The sequence below is a fragment of the Lepus europaeus genome, chromosome 5, assembly GCF_033115175.1.
Source record: "Lepus europaeus isolate LE1 chromosome 5, mLepTim1.pri, whole genome shotgun sequence".
Taxonomy (NCBI): Eukaryota; Metazoa; Chordata; class Mammalia; order Lagomorpha; family Leporidae; genus Lepus; species Lepus europaeus.
The window spans coordinates 122,142,662-122,164,456 of NC_084831.1; the positions used below are offsets into that span (position 1 = coordinate 122,142,662).

General features: G+C 56.8%; 1 protein-coding gene across 2 annotated transcripts; it reads right to left on the bottom strand.

Moving 5' to 3' along the window:
• Window positions 1-3,259: 3,259 nt before the first annotated feature.
• SH2D2A (SH2 domain containing 2A) lies at window positions 3,260-10,808 on the bottom strand. Of its 2 annotated transcripts, none has more exons than XM_062193668.1 (8): window positions 10,775-10,808; window positions 10,162-10,243; window positions 9,227-9,418; window positions 8,696-8,785; window positions 8,276-8,444; window positions 4,970-5,119; window positions 4,557-4,838; window positions 3,260-3,415 (listed from the first exon to the last, which is right to left on the bottom strand). In XM_062193668.1, the coding sequence occupies exons 1-8, from the start codon at window positions 10,806-10,808 to the stop codon at window positions 3,260-3,262; spliced, it is 1,155 nt and encodes a 384-aa protein (XP_062049652.1). The 2 variants fall into 2 exon arrangements, with proteins under 2 accessions (XP_062049652.1, XP_062049651.1); XM_062193667.1 differs by having other exon boundaries at window positions 8,696-8,818.
• Window positions 10,809-21,795: the final 10,987 nt, after the last annotated feature.

A 21,795-nucleotide genomic window follows, 5' to 3' on the forward strand; every position in this document is an offset into this window, starting at 1 on the left:
CAGTTGAGGTCGTGGGGGTGGAAATGCAAGGGTGCGGGAATGATCTGGGCAGCCTTCGCCCGCCCTCATGCTCAGCTGTGAGGTGAGGGCTGGCAGAGCTGAGTAAGGGGGACAACTGGCCCCCAGCCCTCCCCGAGGGCTTGTAGAATGTCAAGTGGGTGCTCCTTGAGCTTTTGGTGTGCGCGCAGGGGTGTGAGGGGGGTGGTAAGAGACTCCTGCAGGTGTAGAGTGCTGTGGGCCACAGAGGCCTGGTGGGAGGGGTAGGGGCACCGTGGGCGGCCGTCTGCTGAGAAGTGCCCTCCTCATCCTGGCAGGGTGGAGGCTGGCCGGCTGTAGGGGAACCCTGCTCAGCATAATGGCCCAGTGCCTTTTCCCATACCACTGACTCAACTCGTCCTCCCTCCTGAGGTCTCCCCGCAGGCCCTGGCCTCCACGTGGGAGTGAGGGCAGCAGGCCGGGGCAGGGTGCCCCCGCTTGTGAGGGGAAGGGATTTCTGCCACCTTGGCCTTCAGGGCTGGGCTGCAGCTGGAGCCCTGGGCAGCATTGGGCCTTCATCCTTTTCGCCGGTTGAACACTGGGCTGGGACAGTATCTGGGCCCTGGGGCAGGCGCTGTGGTGCCGTAGGTGATAGCCCCACTTGGGATGCCCACGTCCCACACTGGAGTGTCTGGTTGGCGTCGTGGCTGCTCCACACTCCCAGACCAGTTTCTTCCTAATGTGCCTGGGAGGCAGCAGATGATGGCCCAAATGCTTGGATCCCTGCCACCTGCGTGGCCTGGTTGTGGTTCCTGGCTCCTGGCTTCAGCCTGGCCCAGCCCTGGCTGTTGTAGGCATTTGGGGAGTGAACTAGTGGATGGAGGATCTCCCCTCCCCATCCCTCTTGTCTTACCTTCTCTGTCACTCAAGTAATACGTAAATCTTTTCTAAAAACACGAAGGCCTGGGCCCGGGGCCTGACTGCCTCCAGCTCCCTGTCTCCTTCCCTCTCTAGATTGAGCCCCAGTCAGTGACAGAGGGTCTCCAGTTCCCTTCTAGCCGCAGCAGCCCTGCCTTTCCAAGCTCTTCACTTGCATGGGCTCCGGTACAGCAACCCCTGAGCAGATAAGGAGGCCTGAGCTCCCTTTGGTAAGGAGCGGGGGGCCCAGCGGCACAGAAGGGGGACTCCCCTTGTGAAGGCTGCATGGCCGGCAGCACTGTGGCAGGGGCCCAGGGCTCCCGATGGCATCCTGTCCCCTGGATTCTGGCGCTGCTTCCGTGTGTGCACCCCAGGCTGAAGAAGGACGGAGAGGGGCCTGGGGCTTTGCTGCTCCAGAAACAGCAAGTGGGTCACGGGGCATTTCTGGCCCCCTCCCTGCACCTGCCCAAGGCAGCGGGGAGCCTTTCCGTCCTGTTTTCCCTCATCCATCTCTGCTGCCATTAAGGAAGCCACTCTCCAGCCCCCTCTCTGCCATGAGGCTTCGGCCACGTGGTGTCTCCCTGAGCCTTGTCAGACCTTGCACGTTCAGCAAAGCCATCTGCTTTCCCGCTCCCCCTCCCTTCCCCCCGCCTCACCGCCCCTCTGAGGGCCTCTAGACCCGTGGACAAAGGAAGCGGAACCTCAACGCTGTTGACTCAGCAGCCATGTTGCTCCTCCAGCTGAGAGCGCTGGAGCGGAGAGCAGGGGAACTGGCTGTCATTGAGCTGCCGCCGGGCCACCTGGGGGGCATGAGTTCCCTAAGCACCAGGCCTAGAGACCACGTTTGAGGAAGCATTTCTGGGCCTCACACAGGCACAGGGCCCCTGATCAGGTGTGAAGGAGCAGGCTGCCCAGGTGGGACCCACCAGGACCAGGCCTGAGCAGCTTCCGGGGTGGGCTCTGTTCAGCCCTGAGGACCATCCAGGAGCAGACCCGGCCCTGCCTGGGAAAGCCCCCAGTCCCAGCCAGGGCAGACGCTTCCAGGGGGTTGGAGCTGGGGCAGCAGCTGGCCTGGAGGTGGGCATGGGCAGAGAAGGGGGGGAAGTAGGGAGGTATCACAAAGGGATGGGAGTGGGCAGGGGACCTGAGTCCTGGGGGGTCAGGAAGGCCTTGCAGGGGGCTCCTCCTGCCGCCCCTCTTTCTTCACCAGCACCCCCAGGTGAGACAGCCACCCCTCTGCCCAGGCTGCCCGCTCGGCTCACCCCAATTGGGGATGGCATCTTTTGCAGAGGTCTGTGTCTCTTGCCTTGGAGTGGCACAGCCAGCAGATGTGTGGCCCTTGCCCAGGTGCCTCTGAGCCCCCAGACCCTCTGCCCTCACTGTAGTGGCGGTTCAAGCACTTTTCCACAGTGCAAGAGAGACAGAGGCACAGAGACCCAGACAAGAGCCTGGAGGACTTGGATCCCTATGCAGGGAGGTTGTTGGTGATGATTTATTAGCCAGACAAGAATCAACAAACAAGTTCCGACATCTGTTCTCACCAAACCATTCCTCAGACAACAGCAGCATTGGACCAGAGCCCAGACTCAAAGGCGCAGAGGGCCAAGGAAATTAGACTCCAGGAGGAGAAATGGGGCTGTGGGAGCCAGCAAGGCTCTCCTAGCACACTTCCCGGCTGTCCTACAGGGTGGCCAACCCCCGAGCCACTGGGTTCCTGGGGACTCCTGGGAGGGAGCCAGTGTTCCTAGGAGGAAGCAGACCCCCACATCTGCATTCTCAGACCTCCAGGCTACTTGGGTGGTGGTGTCCAGAGGAGGGGACCCAGCACCCAGGCACCCATGCGGCAGGACTCGGGAAAGCATCCAGGTTTCCTATTTGAGGAAATCTCTGATGCTTCCTGTGGAGAGTTGGTGGATGTGGGGTAAGAGCAGAGCACTAAACGGGGGGATCAGGAAGCCTGGGTTCTCAGTCCTTGACCTTGGTGGGTCACCACCTTCCCTCTCTGGCTTCGTTTTCTCATCTGCCTCCAGAGGGAGGTGTACTTGATCAGTAAGGGCAAATGAAATGCTGCTGCTGCTCCTCCTCCCTCCCTCTCCCAGGGCAGACATCACTAATCAATCACGGGGTTCTTTTCTGCTGAGTTCAGACGTGACCTTAATATCCTTTCCAAGGCAGCGCTCTAGGCAGCCGCGACCAATGGATTGGCGTTGGCATGCGAGATGACACCTCTTTGCCAACCTTGCAATAGATGAGGCTGAGGCCCTTTCCAGCTTCGATCACCCATGCTTTGTTCCACCCGTGTTTTCCTGAGACGGCCGCCCAGGTGTGTGTGAACCCGATGTTCCAAGTTATCCTGACTCACCACCTACTGAGGAGGCCCAAGGGGTCCTCTGTCCTGAAGCACCTGTCTAGAAAGGTTGTGGGGGAGGGTGTGCCTCCAGGGCAGCGGGGGCTGCTGGGGCAGGGGAGGGCCTTGTCCAGCCATGGCACTCTCAGATGGCAGCTGCCCGCCACATGGGTTCTGTAGAGAGAAAAACAATCGTAGGTCTCTCTGCCTTCTGTCTCCTGGGACTGCCTGCAGCTCAAGGGCTAAGATGCTTGGTCCTAATAGTCTTTGGCTTCCAGAGTGGGGGCCCAACCCCTTTCATTCATTCACTCATTCATTCATTCAACAAGCATTTCCTGAGCGCCTGTTCCATGCCAGGCACCAGGCCGAGTGGAAACAGAGCTGGGTAGGTCCCGGTCCCTGCTCTCAAGGAGCTCCCACTCTCTTGGGGAGCTGGAGAGACGGGAAGGGAGGGTGTCCCCGGTGACCAGTGGCAGGGCAGGTGCAGTGCGTGGCTTCTGTGGTCCGAGAAGGGAAGCCTCTGGAGAGAAGTAGGGACTCAGCAGGAAGTAGTGGCATGGGGAATGTGAGAAGAGGGAGATGGTTGAGCGGGCCCTAGGATTCAGGCTTGGCCACCTGGCCGGCTGGAGAAATCGCAGTCAGGATACGGAAGGTGGGAGGGAGGGAGCAGTTGGGGCAAGGGCCAGACCAGCGCTGGCTGTGTTGAGTTTGAGGAACCATGGAGCCGACCAAGGGCATGGAGAGAAGTCGGGGTGGAGATGCAGACTGGGGCCATCGGCTCTAGGACAGCAGTCGTTGGCAGAGGTGTGGGTGAATGAGAGCAGGCACAAGGGCTGAGGGGAGCCTTGGGCACAGCAGAGAGGGAGGGTGGAGAAAGGCCTGAGGGGGCGGGGTCGAGGGCAAAGGTGGGAGCAGCCAGTGGTTCTAACACTGGACCCATCAGTGAGAAGTGGGGGGTGGGGAGTGCGGATGTGCCTCGCCTGAGCTCATCCGAGGTCCCCAGGGTCCCCAGTGCTCTTCTCCAGGATGGCAGGGCCATGACGTGGGGTGAACCCCAGGTGCTTCCACAGAGGGACTGAGGGAGGAGACAGCCAAGAGCCCAAGGAAGGCTCCAGCTAGGGAAGGCCGGGGGTGCCTGGGCTGGGCTGAGTGGCCAGGCTGGGGTGGGGGACGGGGACCCACCCTGGGCTGGAGCAGGTTGCTGACAGCCTAGACGGTTCTGTCCCTCTCCTCTCACCTCAGGCCCCTGACCTTAGTCCTGACCCAGGCTCCACGTCTAACCTGCAGGAAGTCCTTCCCCTGTACTCCTGCTTACCTGGCCTCCCGGGACCGGCCTGGACCAGCACTTCCGGAGCATGGGGTGCCCGGCCGCGGTGGATGGCACTTCCACCTCCTCATAGATGTTGCCAGGGGCCTCCCTGGGGCTGCCCTGGCCCATGGCGTAGAAGGCTATGGGCTCATCAGGCTCGTGGTAGATGGGGTTGGTGGGCTTGCGGGGTAGGGCCGGGCGGGGTCGCGGAGCGGGGCTTGTGTAGACTTCTGGGGGTGGCTGGGGTTTGGCAGGCACAGGAGGCTTGGGCCTGGGCGGCTGGCAGAGCTAGCCAGAGAGCAGAAGAGTCCTGTGAGAGTAACTGAGGCAGGGCCAATCTCCTTCCTGTGCAGGCTCCGCCTCCTCCCTCTGGCCCCACCCTCAGCCCCGCCCCCACCCTCACCGCCCCTGCCCAGTACCTCCTTTGGCTCCCAGGCCCCCTCTGTCCGTGTTGGGGCCGGGGCCTGCCCCTGCTTGATGATTGAGCTGTACTGGGGGTCTGGATCCTGGCTTTTGCCTCCAGAGTCTGCCTCTTCAGTCCTCAGGAAAAGTCCCGCAGGCTCCGGAGTCTGCTGGGGAAGAAGGAGGCCTGAGAAACGTGGTGCCACGCGTGGTGGGGTGGAGGGCGGGCAGGTGACCCTCGAGGTCCAAGTGAGGGACAGGGGAGGGTGAGATGGACACAGAAATTTGGCCTGGGCTGGGTCCCCTAGGGGAGAAAATGGGAGAGGCCAGGGGGTGCTTGGAGGTATAGGCTGGAACTGGCATTGAACTTGATTTCATGTAGAATACAGGGCCTGCATTTGTGTCTGTGATTGTAAAAATGCAACAAGGAGAGGAGTGTGGTTGCGTAGTGGGATAAACTATCTCCTGCAGTGCCGGCATCCTGGGCACCGGTTTATGTCTCAACTGCTCCACTTCCAATCCAGCTCCCTGCTAATGCAGCAGGAGATGGCTCAAGTACTCGGGACCCTGCAAACACGTGGGAGACCTGGATAGGGCTCCTGGCTCCCGGCTTCCACCTGCCCCCCTCTTCTCTCTTTCTCTCTCTTTCTCCTCCTGCTCTCTCTAACTCTGCCTATTTTTTTTTTTTTTTGACAGCCAGAGTTAGACAATGAGAGAGAGAGAGAGACAGAGAGAAAGGTCTTCTTTCCATTGGTTCACCCCCCCCAAGTGGCTGCCACAGCCAGCGCGCTGTGCTGATCCGAAGCCAGGAGCCAGGTGCTTCCTCCTGGTCTCCCATGCGGGTGCAGGGCCCAAGGATTTGGGGCATCCTCCACTGCCCTCCTGGGCCACAGCAGAGAGCTGGACTGGAAGAGGAGCAACCAGGACAGAATCTGGTGCCTTGACCGGGACTAGAACCCGGTGTGCCGGCGCCACAGGTGGAGGATTAGCCTATCGAGCCACGGTGCCAGCCTTCTCTAACTGCCTTTCAAATAACTGAGTAAAGGTTTAAAAAACGTGACAAAGTCTTAGGAGACTGTTGCTACGAAGCAATCAGCCCAGGGACCGATCTGTACGACTGCTGAGCCTGCGTTAATTTCTGCAGGTGGGAGCAGGTCACGTGTGGAGATACACCAGAGCCGGCCGCACAGCTGGAAGCTTCCGTCCTGCAGGAGGTGTGCTTCTAGCTCAGCGTTAGCCCCAGGCTCACGAATGCCTGCTGCCTTTGGTAGGCTAAGGCCACGAGGCTTTTTCTCAGGTTCCTGTGAGCCACTGGTCTCCATCTGGGGGTGCACTGCAGGCTTAAGGGGTCCAAGTCAAATTTCTCTCTCCCTGCTCCCCACCTTTGCCCGTCCACCCCAAAGGAGCCCCTCCACCCTGCTATGCAAACGGCACCTTGGGAGGCAGCCCTGGCACCTCCGCCTCAAATCCAGCCGGGCTCCTTCCCCTGCCTGAACGCCTCTCACACGGGCTGCCTTCCTCCAGCCCCGCAGCCACCATGCTCGGCCAGGCCTCCTCCCCGGTGCTCCTGCCTGTCAAGCCGTTCTCCAAGCTTGGGGCAGGAGTGATCTTACACAGACGCCCTCACGGTCCTCCCGTGGCTGCCGCTGCTCTGGGATAAATGGACTCCTGAGAGCCTGAGTGACTGGCACAGTTCCCCGAGGGCCGCATGGCCTCTCCCTCACCCCTGCCTCCCTGCACTCTGTTCCTGCCGCTTGGGCGTCTTCGGGTCTCTGCCTCTTCCTCACCATCGGCACTGTCCTCACTTCTTTTGAGTTGACCCCAATGAAGCTCCGTGGAGTCAGAGTCAGAGTCACCAGTGGCTTCCTCTCTGAAATCCAAGGTCAAGTCCTGAGCTGCCACCGCCGCTCACCCTTGCTGGGCTGGCTTGGCTGCCGGAGTTCCGAGCCGTCCTGGTTTTCCTCTTGGCTCTGGCTGCTCGGCTTTCTCTGCAGGTTCCCCTTGTGTGTGCAGGCTGCAGGTGCGTGTCTTCCCTCCTCCTCCATCGACATTGACTGCAGCGGACCCCGCCCCAGCCCCAAACGCTTCAGAGCCCCTCTCCGCACGGACGACTGCCCAGCGTTTATCCCCAGCCCAGGCCTCAGACCCATGGACACCCTCGTTTGTATGTTGAACAGACATCCTGAGCTGTGCATGTCCCAAACTGAACTTCCCCCATCGCCCACCGCTGCTGGACCGACTGCTCCTACAGCCGTCCTCACTCAGCCAATGACAACTCCGCCTTTTCACACTTCTCTTCCAACGCTGCAGACAGCCCTGCAAGCTCTGCCTGCTGTGTAGGGCCACGCTCCTCACTCCCCCACGTCGGCTGCCCTGGCCCCGGCTGCCAGCACCTCGCCTGACATACGGCAGGAACCCCACGTCTAGCAGCCTCCTCCTCACCTCTCCCGAGCTGCCGGGTCACACAACTCCTCGGCTTGCCACTCTGCAGAGTCACCCCCCCCCCGACTCAGTGTAACATTCCAGATCCAGACAAGGCCCCCTTCCCTCACCTCCCTGCTCTCATCTCCTACCTGCCTCACCCTCAGCCGCCCCGATGCACCCATTAGTGATCCTCCAAACACATCAAGCACCCCCAGGGCCTTTGCACCTGCTCTTCTTGCTGTCTAGAGCACGTTTCCCCAGTTCTCTGCATGGCTCCTTCTATTACTCCATTCAGGCCTCTGATGTCCCCGTAAGAGTGACCTTCCTCGATGTCCCTGTGTGAAACAGTCGCTCCCTTTCCTGTTCACTACCGTGCACTGCTTGTTATCTGCACCGTTTGCTGTCTATCTCCTCCTGGGGAAGCTCCGTGGAGGCAGGGACATTTCGGTCCGCTTTGCTCACTGCTGTCCTCCCGGTGTGCAGAACAGTGCTGGTACACAGCGCCGCTCAGAGCTGCCGAACTTGTAACCAGGGAGGCGTCCCCTGTGGCTCTGAGGTTTCTCCCGGCTGCACACTGCGTGCTTGGTTCCTATCAGTCTCTGCTTCCTAAGAGAAAACTTTGTGCGTTTGAAACCTGTCTGCCTTGTCCTTGGGTCATTCCCAGGGCCTGCCTTTCCCTGGTGTGCCCTCCCCTCCCCTCCTGTCCATGTGGCTGGGCTGGTCTCTCAGGGTCTCCTCTGCCCCGTTCTTTCTCCAACGACTTCCCATGGTGGTGAGTAGGCAGGGGAGGTATGGCTGGGGCCACAGCCCTGGGCCTGGGCTCTGGGTGGGGAGGATCACGGGCCTGGGTCCCTGGGTCAGGTGTGTGTGTGGGGCGGGGCTGGGGGGTGGCAGCGTACCTGGCGGGCGAGGGGTTCCGTGAGGGTCTCTCTGTAGGGGCTGAGTGGGCAGGCCGTGTAGTGCTGCAGCAGGTCCTGCAGCCGCGTGTGGGCGCTGTCCTCGCCCAGGACCACATGGCGCCCGTCTGCAAGCTGGGCCAGCAGGAAGTGGCGGCAGCAGGTCCTGCTCCTGGACGGTACCATTTGGGGTTAGACGCTCTCCCTCTCTGCTGCCAAGGCCAGCGGCTGGAAGTGTGACCCTTAAGCCCCTACCTACTCTGCAATAGGGTCTCTTACCATCAGCCGCCTTTGGGCTGGGCAAAGAGCTGTGCTCCTGCGGCGAGGTCCGCACCAAGTCCTCCCCCTCACTCCCCCACCCCACCCCCACCTCCACTCCCTGGCATCAGTTATCCCGGAGCCCCGCCTCCACCCCCTCAGCACCTGTACGTCAGCACGAAGGTCACGGCGCTCTCGCTGAAGCGCACCAGGTAGCATCCAGGAGGCTTGGGCTCCAGCAGCCTCTCGGCCTCCCTGTGGGTGTCAGAGAGAGGGGGCGGAGCCTTGCTCTGACTCATCTGCTTCTTCTGTCTCCCTGCTCTCACCAGGGATCCCTAACCTGAGCAAGGGCTAGGGTGCAGGTGGGGAGAAGAGGGGGCGTAGGTCGGCGTGCACGGGGCTGGGATCCCACTCCGGACACCCCTGAGCCCCGCAGCCTCCAGGAGCCTAATCCTCCAAGGGTGGCCTGGAGAGAGAGGGTACACTGGAGCCTAGAGAGGGGAAACTGAGGCACGGGCACGGTGTTGGGCTGGAGCCGCTCCAATGCTCTCCCCAGGAGAGAGGCCTCCATGCAAGCCCAGGAGACCCTGGGAGCCAGAGCCTGGGCTGGTGGCCTCCGTCTCCTCCTGCCTGAAGACCCGAGACTCTGCTCTGGGTCTGCCCCTCTTCAGGCCTCTCTCCGCCCCTGTGACTCACTTCCGGGTGATGAAGCCGTGGAACCAGGCAGGGGCGGCCCCGTCCTGCAGGAGCTGGTGGGCCTGGGTCCTCTGGAACCAAGCCCGGGCCTCGGCCTGCAGGGTCAGGCCTCCTTCTCCGGGCACCTCCTCAGCTCTCTCCACTGGCGCTGGGGTGGGGGCAGCCCCCGGGGTCTGGGGCGATACCTGGACAGGGGAAGAGGGGAAGGAGGGGAAGTGGCCACGATGGAGGGGCCGTCTGCTGCCTCTGTGCCGGCAGCCACCCTCGCCCTCCTGCCGGTCCCTCCTGGCTAGTTCAGGCCCTGATTGCCAGAGGAGCCTCCTGAGACTACTGACTCAAACTTCACTCCAGCGGCCTGCTTCCCAGACTCTCGCCCTTGCCTTGTCTCTGGGTCCCGGGGGCACTTGGAACCATGGGCTGGTTCACTGCTCCAAAGGGCTGAGAAGCAGCAAGGTCTTCCTGTGGGACGGAAAGCCATGGGGCTGAAGGGAGTCACCCCGTGCAGGAAGTCACCCCAGAGGCCTGGCTGAGCGAGAGTTCCCAAGGACTGTGTGGATGGAAAGGGCTGGGGCGGCACCTGGAGACGCTGGGCACACCAAGACACCTGCTCCTGCCACGCAGGGCTCTGCACCTGGCCGGCTGAGTTTCCCAGGAGCAGAGAAGTGGCGCGGGGCCAGCCCGGCGTGGGAAGGAGGCACTGCCCGCCATCTTTGTCTCCCTCTGTACCCCTAGCCTATTGGCACCTGCACTTCATCCCAGCTTCCTCTCCTGCTGACCTTGTCCACCTGCAAGTCCTCACCATGGAGGGGTGGGAGGAGATGAGGGAGTTGCACACCCACCCCAGGGTCCCACTCACCACGGTGTGGACAGCCAGGGCGCTGGGGCTGGGCTGGGCTTCCTCGCCCCTCAGGGCCTGCAGTCTGGGCCTGGGGAGCAAGTCCAGGCCCTGGCAGCTCCTGCGGGTCGAGTCCATGGTCTGGGACGTGCCGAAGGTTGGGCTGGGGGCTCCGTGATTCCCTGTTAGCATAAAGGAGTGCTCAGGGGGTGTTGCCTCTGTCTGGGCCTCCCACCCCTCTCCGCCAGGCACGGAGGAACCCCACATTCCTCTGAGCAGAGGCCTGGGAGCCAGGGGCCAGGCAGACCTAGGAGACGTGCAGGGGATTTGTCAACCCTGAGGAGTAAGGAGCCCAGGGGGCACAGAGGGATGGAGGCTATCAGAGGGGGCGGCCAGGGAAGCGGGGTGCCAGGAGGGAGGGCTGGGAACAAGGCTGGGAGTCCCCCAGGTGGAGAGGTAGCTCCCTTCAGAGCGGGCCCTGTTTGGGCCTGGGATCCTCACCTACCGTACGCTTCGTCCTCTCGCTCCCTCGCCTTGCCTGCCTTTGCGCCCAGGGAGGATGGGCCCGAAGCTCCCCCAAAAGGGAACAGGGAGGGGGGTGAGCTCTCTCACCCCTGAGGTGGGCGCTCAGGCTGAGGAGAGAGAGCAAGGGTGGTGGTGGTGCTGACGTCTGTCCCCGCACACCGAGCCCCGCTCTTGAACTTTGCACTTACCTTGGGGGCATATCTGGGCCAGGGGCACCTCCATGGGGCAGCCTATGAGGGGCCCCCAACACAGGGCGGGTGTCTGTGCTCACCCGAGGTGTGCATGCTCAGCAACTCCTTGCTCCCCTCGCCCTAGCCCCCGGGACAGGAAATGTCGCCTCACCCACAGCCCGCGCCCGCCCGGCAGAAGACTCGCGTCACGGAAAGCACTGAGGCAGGTGCCCCACCCCCGGAAGTGGGGCAGCTGACGGTGGTGCAGTGTCCTGGTGGGGCTGCTGTTCCTGTCACTTGGTGTTGACGTGTTGGGAGGTCCTGGCTGATGTCTGCTCTCCACCCCTCCAGATTCTGTCTCTGCTCCCCAAGCCCAGGCTGGGACTTCCTTTTCTTTCTTTCGTTGTCTCAGCTTCTGACTTCTTCCTGGGAAACCTCCCGGTCTGGCTCTCGTTCTGCTCTGAGCAGTGGGAATGGGGAGCTTCTTCTGGGTCTCCTACACAGGTGCAGGGGCCCAAGAACTTGGGCCATCTTCTGCTGCATTCCCAGGCCACAGCAGAGAGCTGGATCGGAAGTGGAGCAGCCAGGACTTGAGCTGGCGCCCATTTGGGATGCCAGTATCGCTGGCGCAGGCTTTAGCAGCTACCCACAGCGCTGGCCCCTATGCCTTTTCCTTCATGCTAGGAAGTACAGAGAGCAACATCTTGTCCTGTATAGCTAACTCCAAGCCAGGGATTTTGGAATGAAGGTGGTGAATGTGGGAATCCAAGGAGATAACACACACAATGGAGCAAAACATATCTTTAAAAATTTTATTACTCCTATCATTTAAAAAATCTTTATTATTTGAGAGGCAGAGTGACAGAGAGAGACAGAGATCCTTCATCTGCTTGTTTCGCTCCTCCGAAAGGCCTGCAACAGTCAGGGTCGGGCCAGGCGAAAGCCAGGAGCCAGGAACTCCATCCAAATCTCCCGTGTGGGTGGCAGGGACCCACGTCCTTGGGCCACGATCCACTGCCTCCCAGGCGCAGTAGCAGGAAGCTGCATCAGAAGCGTAGAGGAGCCAGGTCTTAACCAGGCACTCTGATGTGGGGTGCAGGCACCCCAATAGATGGCTTAACCCACTGCACCACAATGCCTGTCCCTGTTTCTACCCGTTGCAGTAAAGGGACAAACTGATGAGTTTTTCCTTTTACCTTCCTACCCTATGTGTGCAGACTTGACCCCTAGCCCACCATTGCCTTGTCTAATTAGTTACGATTTGGTAAATAACTGCCAGGGCCTGGCGTGGTCTTACGTGAGGATCCCCTGTCACCAGTTTACAGGCGGCATCTCTGAAATCAGGACTGACACACAGATTCCGAGAGCAGGTGTTTAGGCTGGTGGTTACTACTCCCACACCCCACATCAGAGTATCTGCATTCGATTCCTGGCTCTGGCTCCTGACTTAGCTTTCTGCAATGATGACTCAACTGACTGGGTTCCTGCCACTCACACAGGAGACCTAGGTTTTGTTCCTGCTTTGAGTTCCCAGCTTCGGCCCCAGCCCACAGCCAGCTGTCGCAGGCATTTGAGAAGTGAACCAGTGGATGTGAGTGTGCTGCCTTTCTCTCTCTCTGTTTCTCAAATAAATAGAAAATAGTAAATAATTTTATTTTTAAAAATTTCTTAAAGATTATTTATTTGAAAGACAGAGTTATAGAGAGGCAGAGGCAAAGGCAGAGAGAGAGAGAGAGAAAGAGAGAGAGAGAGAGAGAGATCCTCCATCTCCTGGTTTACTCCCCAGATGACTTCAGTGGCTGGAGCTGGGCTGATCTGAAGCCAGGAGTCAAGAGCTTCTTTTGGGTCTCCCACATGAGTGCAGGCACTCAAACACCTGGGCCATCTTCCACTGCTTTCTCAGGCACATTAGCAGGGAGCTGGATCAGAGTGAAGCAGCTGGGATTTGAACAGATGCCCCTATGGGATGCTGGCGCTGCAAGCGGAAGCTTTATCCACTACGCCACAGAAGTAGTCCCTGAAAATAGTAAATAATTTTACAAAGACTCAGCTTTAGTCATACAATGAGAACATTAATCTGAACATGAGGCTTCCATGTGGGATTTCTTTTTTTTTTTTTTTTAAATTTTTGACAGGCAGAGTGGACAGTGAGAGAGAGACAGAGAGAAAGGTCTTCCTTTTGCCGTTGGTTCACCCTCCAATGGCCGCTGCGGTAGCACGCTGCAGCCGGCGCACCGTGCTGATCCGATGGCAGGAGCCAGGTGCTTATCCTGGTCTCCCATGGGGTGCAGGGCCCAAGCACTTGGGCCATCCTCCACTGCACTCCCTGGCCACAGCAGAGAGCTGGCCTGGAAGAGGGGCAACCGGGACAGGATCGGTGCCCCGACCGGGACTAGAACCCGGTGTGCCAGCGCTGCAAGGCGGAGGATTAGCCTAGTGAGCCGCGGCGCCGGCCTCTTTTTTTTTTTTTTTTTAAAGATTTATTTATTTGAAAGTCAGAGTTACACAGAGAGAGGGAGGCAGAGAGAGAGAGAGAGAGAGAGAGAGAGAGAGAGATTTTCTATCTGATGGTTCACTCCCCAATTGGCTGCAACGGCCGGAGTTGTGCCGATCCGAAGCCAGGAGCCAGGAGTTTCTTCTGGGTCCCCCACGCGGGTGCAGGAGCCCAAGGGCTTGCAGGCATCTTCTACTACTTTCCCAGGCCATAGCAGAGAGCTGGATAGGAAGAGGAGCAGCTGGGACTAGAACCGGCGCCCATATGGGATGCTGGAGCTTCAGGCCAGGACTTTAACCCACTGCACCACAGCGCCGCCCCTGCTTTCATGTTGATGACAGCTGAGGAGAGCAGAAAAGGAGCAGGGCTTTCAACGCCTTTAACTATTGCTGGAGCAAAAGAGCCCTGTGTGGCTTTCCCTGGGAAGATCAGTTTCAGGCTTCAAGAAAACCAGAATCTTAGGGGCTGTCATTGTGACAAAGGAGGTTAAACTGTTGCCAGCGACAACAGCATCCCATATCCAAGCACTGGCTCAAGCCCAGCTGCTCCTGCTTTGATCCAGCTCCCTGCTAATGCACCTGGGAAGGCAGTGGACTATGGCCCAAATACATGGGTCCAGGCCACCCTGGATGGGAGACCTGGATGGAGTTCCTAGCTCTTGTCATTGGCCTGGCCCAGCCCTGGACATTGCAGCCACGTGGGGAGTGAGCCAGAGGATGGAATCTCTCACTTTCTTTCTGTCTCTCCCATTTTCTCTGTGTCACTCTGCTTTCTAAACAAGTAAATCTTTTTTTTAAATTAATTTTTTCCCCCAAAGAAACCTTTTATTTAAGGAATACAGACTTCATGCATTTCATAAGTACAACTTTAGGAATATAGTGATTCTTTCCACCATACCCGCCCTCTCACCCACTCTCCCACCTCTCCTCCTCCCTCTCCCATTGTCCACTAAGATCCATTTTGATTAACTTTATGCACAGAAGACCAACTCTATACTAAGTAAAGATTCAATAATTTGCATGAAAAACAAAACAAAAGGAAAAATTGTTCCTCAACAGTTGAGACAAGGGTTGTTCAAAGTCATTGTATTTTGAAGTTAATGTCACTTTTTTTTCCCCTCTAGAAACTTAATTAACTTTAAAAAAGCACCCAAGAGTGATAATCTTTTGTGAGCACTTAGACATAATTATAATGCAACTCTTTGAGATCAGAGGTCCTGCATGGGAAGTTAGTGCACGGTGACTCTTATTGTTAATTTAACAATTAACAGTCTTATGTATGACATCAATGATCATCTGAGGCTCTTGACATGAGCTGCCTAGGCTATGGAAGCCTTTTGAATCCACAAACTCTGTCAGTATTTAGACAGGGCCATAAGCAAAGTGGAAGTTCTCTCCTCCCTTCAGAGAAAAGTACCTCCTTCTTTGATGACCACTTCTTTCCACTGTGGTTTCACCAACCGAGGTCCTTCATGTAGGACATTTTTTTTTTTTTGACAGGCAGAGTTAGACAGTGAGAGAAAGAGACAGAGAGAAAGGTCTTCCTTCTGTTGGTTCACCCCCAAAATGACCGCCATGGCTGGCGTGCTGCGCTGATTTGAAGCCAGGAGCCAGGTACTTCTTCCTGGTCTCCCATGCGGGTGCAGGGTCCAAGCACTTTGGGCCATCCTCCACTGCCTTCCCGGGCCACAGCAGAGACCTGGACTGGAAGAGGAGCCACCGGGACAGAACCTGCACCCCAACTGGGACTAGAACCCGGAGTGCCGGCACCGCAGGTGGAGGATTAGCCTAGTGAGCCATGGCGCCGTCCATGTAGAACACTTTTTTGCCACAGTGTCTTGGCTTTCCATGCCTGAAATGCTCTTGTCAGCTTTTCAGCCAGACCAGAATGCCTTAAGGGCTGATTCTGAGGTCAGAGTGCTATTTAAAGTGATTAAAAAAAAAAAAAAAACTGTTCCTCAACAGTCAAAACAAGGGCTGTTCAAATCATTGCTTCTCAAAGTGCCAATTTCACTTCTATAGATTTCTGTGTGAAAGCAATTCTATCTGGGGTGAGGTGAAACCTCATTGTGGTTTTGATTTGCATTTCCCTGATGGCTAGTGATCCTGAGCATTTTTTCATGTGTCTATTGGCCATTCAGATTTCCTCTTTTGAAAAATGTCTGCCTATGCCTTTTGTCCATTTCTTCACTGGGTTGTTTGTTTGTTGTTGTTGAGTCTCAAGATCTCTTTATATATTCTAGTTATTAATCCTTTATCAGTTGAATAGTTTGCAAATAATTTCTCGCATTCTGTTGGTTGCCTCTTCACTTTCCTGAGTGAAGGAAAGTGATTTTGTAGTACAGAAGCTTCTCAATTTGATGTAATCCCATTTGTGAATTTTGGCTTTGATTGCTTGTGCCTCTGGGGTCTTTTCCAAGAAGTCTTTGCCTGTGCCAATGTCTTGGAGGGTTTTCCCAATGTTCTCTAATAATTTGATGATATCGGGTCATAGATTTGGTCTTTAATCCATTTTGAGTGGGTTTTTGTGTAAGGTGTAAGGTAGGGGTCTTGCTTCATGCTTCTGCATATAGAAATCAAGTTTTCCCAGCACCATTTGTTGAAGAGACTGTCCTTGCTCCAGGGATTGATTTTAGCTCCTTTGTCAAAGATAAATTGGCTGTAGATGCTTGGATTGATTTCTGGTGTTTCTATTCTGTTCCATTGGTCTATCCATCTGTTTTTGTATCAGTACCAGGCTGTTTTGAGTATAACTGCCCTGTAGTATGTATTGAAATATGGTATTGTGATGCCTCTGGCTTTGTTTTTGTTGTATGAGATTGCTTTAGCTATTCAGGGTCTCCTGTGTTTCCATATGAATTTTGACATCACTTTTTTCTATATCTGAGAAGAATGTCCTTGGTATTTTGATTGGTATTGCATTGAATCTGTAAATTGCTTTTGAAAGTGTGGACATTTTCCAAACAAGTAAATCTTAAATAAAAGAAAAGAAAACCAGAATCCAGGACACTTTCCTCCCCACTGGCTCAAACTCTCCCTTTTTAATAATGTGTGCTTTGCAGCCATTTTAACCCAAAACATGGGCTCATCTGTAGAACCCTCGCATCTCTGCACATAGTCTTCTTATTCTTTTTTTTTTTTTTGACAGACAGAGTGGACAGTGAGAGAGAGAGAGAGACAGAGAGAAAGGTCTTCCTTTTGCCGTTGGTTCACCCTCCAATGGCTGCCACGGCCAGCACGCTGTGGCCGGCACATCGCGCTGATCCAAAGGCAGGAGCCAGGTGCTTCTCCTGGTCTCCCATGGGGTGCAGGGCCCAAGCACTTGGGCCATCCTCCACTGTACTCCCGGGCCATAGCAGAGAGCTGGCCTGGAAGAGGGGCAACCGGGACAGAATCCGGAGCCCCGACTGGGACTAGAACCCAGTGTGCCGGCACCGCAGGCAGAGGATTAGCCTATTGAGCTGCGGCACCGGCCCTTAGTCTTCTGCCTAAACATAACCCACTCCCACGTCACCTCGGAAGGAAAGTGACATGCAGACTCCACACACTTCCTCTTCCTTGAACAGCGCCAGGCATTCGCAGAACCAAAACAACATTTGGCTCTTAGTCATTACGGACAGTGACTCTTCCTATGTCTACTTAGTCAACAGGGACTCTGTGCCTATGGCACACCAACACGCTAGGGGCTAGGCATGCACAAGTAAATGAAAACCCAGCTCCCTCCTCTTTTTTTTTTTTAAGATCTATCTATTTATTTGAAAGTCAGAGTTAAACTGAGAGAGAAGGAAAAGCAGAGATATATATAAGAGAGCACTGGTTCACTCCGCAGTTGGCCACAACGGCCAGAACTGCGCAGATCCGAAGCCAGGAGCCAGGAGCTTCCTCTGGGTCTCCCATGTGGGTGCAGGGGCCCAAGGACTTGGGCCATCTCCTACTGCTTTCCCAGGCTACAGTAGAGAGCTGGATTGGAAGTAGTGCAGCTGGGACTCGAACTGGCGCCCATATGGCATGCCAGCACTGCAGGTGACAGCTTTACCTGCTACACCACAGCCCTGGCCCTAAGCTTCCTCCTCTTTGAGACTGTATATTGAGGTGAAAAGAGAGACCCATCATATCCTTTTCATGCCTCTGATTTCTGATTGAAAACTGGCAGGTAACAAAAGTCAATGCGAAGTGAGGGGCCGTGAAGCTGAAATAGTCAGCCCTTGGCCCGGACTTCTCCCCACGAGTCTGCATGTCTTTGATTATGTTTCTTTCTTTTTTTTAAAAAAAGATTTATTTATTTATTTGAAAGGTGGAGTTACAATGGCAAAGGCAGAGAGAGAGAGACAGAGAGACAGAGAGACAAGTCTTCCATCTGCTGGTTCACTCCCCAAACGGCTGCAATGGCTGGATCTGGGCTGATCTGAAGCCAGGATCAGGAGCTTATTTTGGGTCTCCCATGCGGGTGCAAGGGCCCAAGGACTTGGGCCATCTTCTACTGCTTACCAGCACCCATATGGGCTGCCAGCACTGCAGATGGTGGCTTTTCCCGCTATACCATGGTGCCGGCCCCTGATTGTGTTTCTAAACCACAGGTTTATTATGGAATTTGTGCATGGATTTATGAGGCAGGCCTAGAGAAATGAGTCCTTGTTTTTATGAAGATATGAAAAAGAACTCCTTCATAAAATAATACAGAATATAATAATCCATCCATTCATTTGTAAATGTCATTTCTGTGTTGATATCGATGAACTAGATCATTTGATTGGTTTTTAATATATGGGAGGGCTCAAAGGTCAGCTGATGCACTCTTGTGGACAATGAACCAACAGCAGTGATGCTCTTGGGTTTACTTTCCTCACTCCTTTCCGCTCGAAGGTAGAGACTTGCTCTTACTGACATTGAATCCCCAGTGCCTGGCAAAATGCTGGCATCCAGGAGAGTCTGAGCGGTTATGCACTGACATTTCGAGGGAAAAAAGAAAGGAAGAGGAGGCTTTAGAGAGTAGCAGCCCCTCTGTGCAGAGAGGGCTCGGTGTTGGCTGCCCCCGGCCCCGCCTCCTGCAGGTGCATCTGGTCACACTCATGCTGACAGCCTCTCTGATGTAGCAGACACGTGACCCCCCCCCCCCCCCCCGTGCCTGCACGAGCACCTGCATGGAACAGAATGTGAGGCAGAGGGGACAGTCTACCCTCCCACTATATGAATGGCTACGTGGCTGTGGGAAGAGAATAGGAATCAGGGTCTGTTTGAGCCCGGGCACCGCCACCAGTGAGGCCCTTTGACCTGGGGTAAATCCTGCAGGAATGAAATGGGAATAACCCAGACCGAGTCACTGTAGACAGACAATGAGCGATGACTCAGCGCAGGGCTTTGTCAGCAGTGGAAGGTGACTGCATTCAGGTTGGGGATTGTTATCATCTTTATGCTTATTATAGCAAAGAGTAATGGGAGAAATGGACGTCTATGCGGTCAGCTAATTCAAGAGCTGAGCCCTCCCCCGCTGTGGCAGATCCCGGCCCTAGGGGGCAGCAGCCAGCAAGTGGGGCACAGAGCTTGCTCCTTGGGAGCCTTGGTTCTGCAGAGGGAGACAGAAGTAGAATCAGGAGGCAACAAGAAAGGTGATTTCCGGGGCAGGTGTTTGATTCAGGGGTGGGGTCATTGCTTGGAATACCCAGATCTCTAGGGCCTGGTTCAAGTGCCCTCTGCTTCCAATCCAGCTTCCTGGCAGCTCAAACACTTGGGTCCCTGCCACCCATGTGGAAGACCCAGATTGAGTTCCAGGCTCCTGGATTTGGCCTGGCCCAGCTCTAGTTGTTGGATCTGGGGAGTGATCAGCGGTTGGAAGATCTTTCTCCATTGGTGTGCGTGTGTGTGTGTGTACCTTTCAAACAAAATGAAAAACAAATAAATGATAGGAAAGGCCAGGCCAGATCGAGATTTAAGTTACAAAGATGCTCTATTGTTCAGGGACTTGGATGTCGAGCAGCTGTTGCTTGCGGAAGGTGAGGCGGTGACCAGGTGTGTGTGTGTGGGGGGGGGGCAGCCATCACCATTCAGCCAGTCTGGGGAAGGTGGGCAGCACAGCCTGGAGCAACACAGCCCAGTCACAGGCTCCCTGCAGTCCCTCGTCCCCACGTCCCCTCTTTCAGCATCCAAAGCAAGCTGCCTGCCCTCTAGCCGCAGAGCTCAGCCTGAGCCACACGTGCGGGTTTCTCCCAGGTGCCCCTTTGTCTGAGTCAGCCACAGGAGCACCTGTTCCCTACAGCTTCCTGCCACTGTGATATTTTTCCCTCCAGGAAGTATGGAGGGATGGACCAGGCCTGGGAGCAGGCGGAGAAGGGCTGGTAGGTGCTGGAGAAGACGGGCAGGGGAAGGAGCGTGGGGGTCCCTGGGCCCCCTCCAGCCCAGAAGTCTGCGGGGAGTTCCAGATTCCTGGCTTTTGGACAGGGAGTTCCCGAGAGGTGGACTTTCTGTTTCTGTGCCTCCAGCTCTGGCTGTGGGGACGCTGTGAGGACCAGGACAGCTTGGTCTGCAGGATCCCTCCCACTCTTCCCTTTAGATCAGTTCTCCTTGTCCATTTGAAAAGGGATACAAGGAGGCCAGCATGTCTGCGCACTAGTCCTCAAATACCTGATGGCCATCTTCTCCAGAAGCTGCTGATGGCCAGGAGCCGAGCCCAGCGCCATCTGGGGGCAGCGCCGACGAGCGCCCGGGCTGGCCCGGCTCTGCATGGCTGGAGCGCCGCTTTGCACAGCCCGCTTCTGGAAACCGTGCCCAGCGCTTTGACAACGCGGTGTGGTGACTGCAGTGGAAGCATTTTCACCTGTGAAAAGGAGTGGCTCACTCCCTCGGTGATGAAGCCTGGGCCGCGGCCAGCAGTCCGGGTCAGATAGTTCCTGAAAGGCCCAGGAACGCCGCGCCGCGCCAAAGGTGCTGACCCAGTGCGCGTGTGCAGACCTGGCGCCCAGGCTCTGGTGTTCGAGCGCCCTGAGGCTGTGGCCCGGCCCTCACCTTGTCCACCTCCTCAGCCCCTCCCGCTGCGCCTTGGTGAACTGGGCGACTTGGCTGAGCTCTGCAGCTCCGGCTGTCTGTCTGGAACTGGGGCAGGACGCCGCTCCAGAAGCCGCCGGCCAAGGGTCTAGTGCCAGGGAGAAGTTCCCGTGGTGGTCAGCCCCCATGCGGTCCCTCTGCTGGGTTGGCCCCTGCCCCCAGCTCCCTTCCGCCGCTGCTGGGCTTTCAGAGGTCTAAGCCGGTGCCCTCCTGTCAGACAGGAATACAGAAGGGGCTCTCCTCTGACTGGGGGGAGGGAGGGGAGCACAGGCTTGGGGCATCTGGGCTGGACCCTAGAAGCTGAACAGGCTCCAGTATAAAGTCCTGGGTATGGGTGAGAGCCTGGCTCTGTGGTTAGGCTGCTGCTGGAGACATCAGCGGCTCGGATCAGAATTCCTGGGTTTGAGCCCTGGCTCTGCTTCTCATCCTAGCTTCCGGCGAATGTGCCCCTTGGGAGGTGGCAAACGATGCCTCAGGTACTTGGGTCCCTGCCACCCAGGTGGGAGACCCGGATGGAGTTCCAGGCTCCTGGCTTTGGCCTGACCCCACCCTTGCTGTTGCAGGCATTTGGGGGTGGCGAGGGATGATGAAGAGAACGAGGGATCCTGGGAGCCAGGAGAGGCTGGTAGATCTGGGAGCCAGCAGATGGAAGATCTCTCTGCCTCTTCCTTTCAAATTAAACAGAAATAAGTAAGAGAGGGAAGGAGGGAGGGAGGGGGAGGGGGAGAGGGAGAGCGAGAGGGAGGGGGAGAGGGAGAGGGAGAGGGAGGTATTGTGGGTAGAGAGGGTGTCCTGGCATAAGAACAACCTGGGAGAGACTTAAGGCAGAGTGGTTGTGGGAGTTTGGTAAGAGCACACTGGGGGGCCAGTGCTGTGGCACAGTAAGCTAAGCCTCTGCCTGCTATGCCGGCATCCCATCTGGGTGCTGGTTTTAGTCCCAGCTGCTCCTCTTCCGATCCAGCTCTCTCCTATGGCCTGGGAAAGTGGTGGAAGATGGTCCAGGTCCTTGGATTCCTGCACCCACGTGGGAGACCCAGAAAAAGCTCCTGGCTCCTGGCTTTGGATCAGCCCAGTTCCAGCCATTGCAGCCCTCTGGGGAGTGAGTTAGCAGATGCAAGACCTCTCTCTCTGTCTCTCCTCTCTGTCTATACCTCTGCCTTTCAAGTAAATAAACAAAATCTAAAAAAAAAAGAAGAGCACCCTGGGTCAGCCTGCTCTCCTTCCCTGCTTCTCTCCTCCTTCTCCCCTGCTGTGGCTGCTTTGCTGCCAGAAGTTTCCTCAGGCTGAATTTGCTGTTGGAGTGAATTGCAGAACAGCAGAGGCCAGGCTTAGCTGGGCGGCAGGAGCGGGAGGGGCAGTTCGTCACAGCTGGAGTCCAGGCCGGGCAGCTGTGTGTCCAGATGGTGCCAGGGCTGGAGCTGGCAGTGCCCGGAGGGGGTGGCGAGGGATGATGAAGAGAACGAGGGATCCTGGGAGCCAGGAGAGGCTGGGAGAGAGGTTGTTGGTGA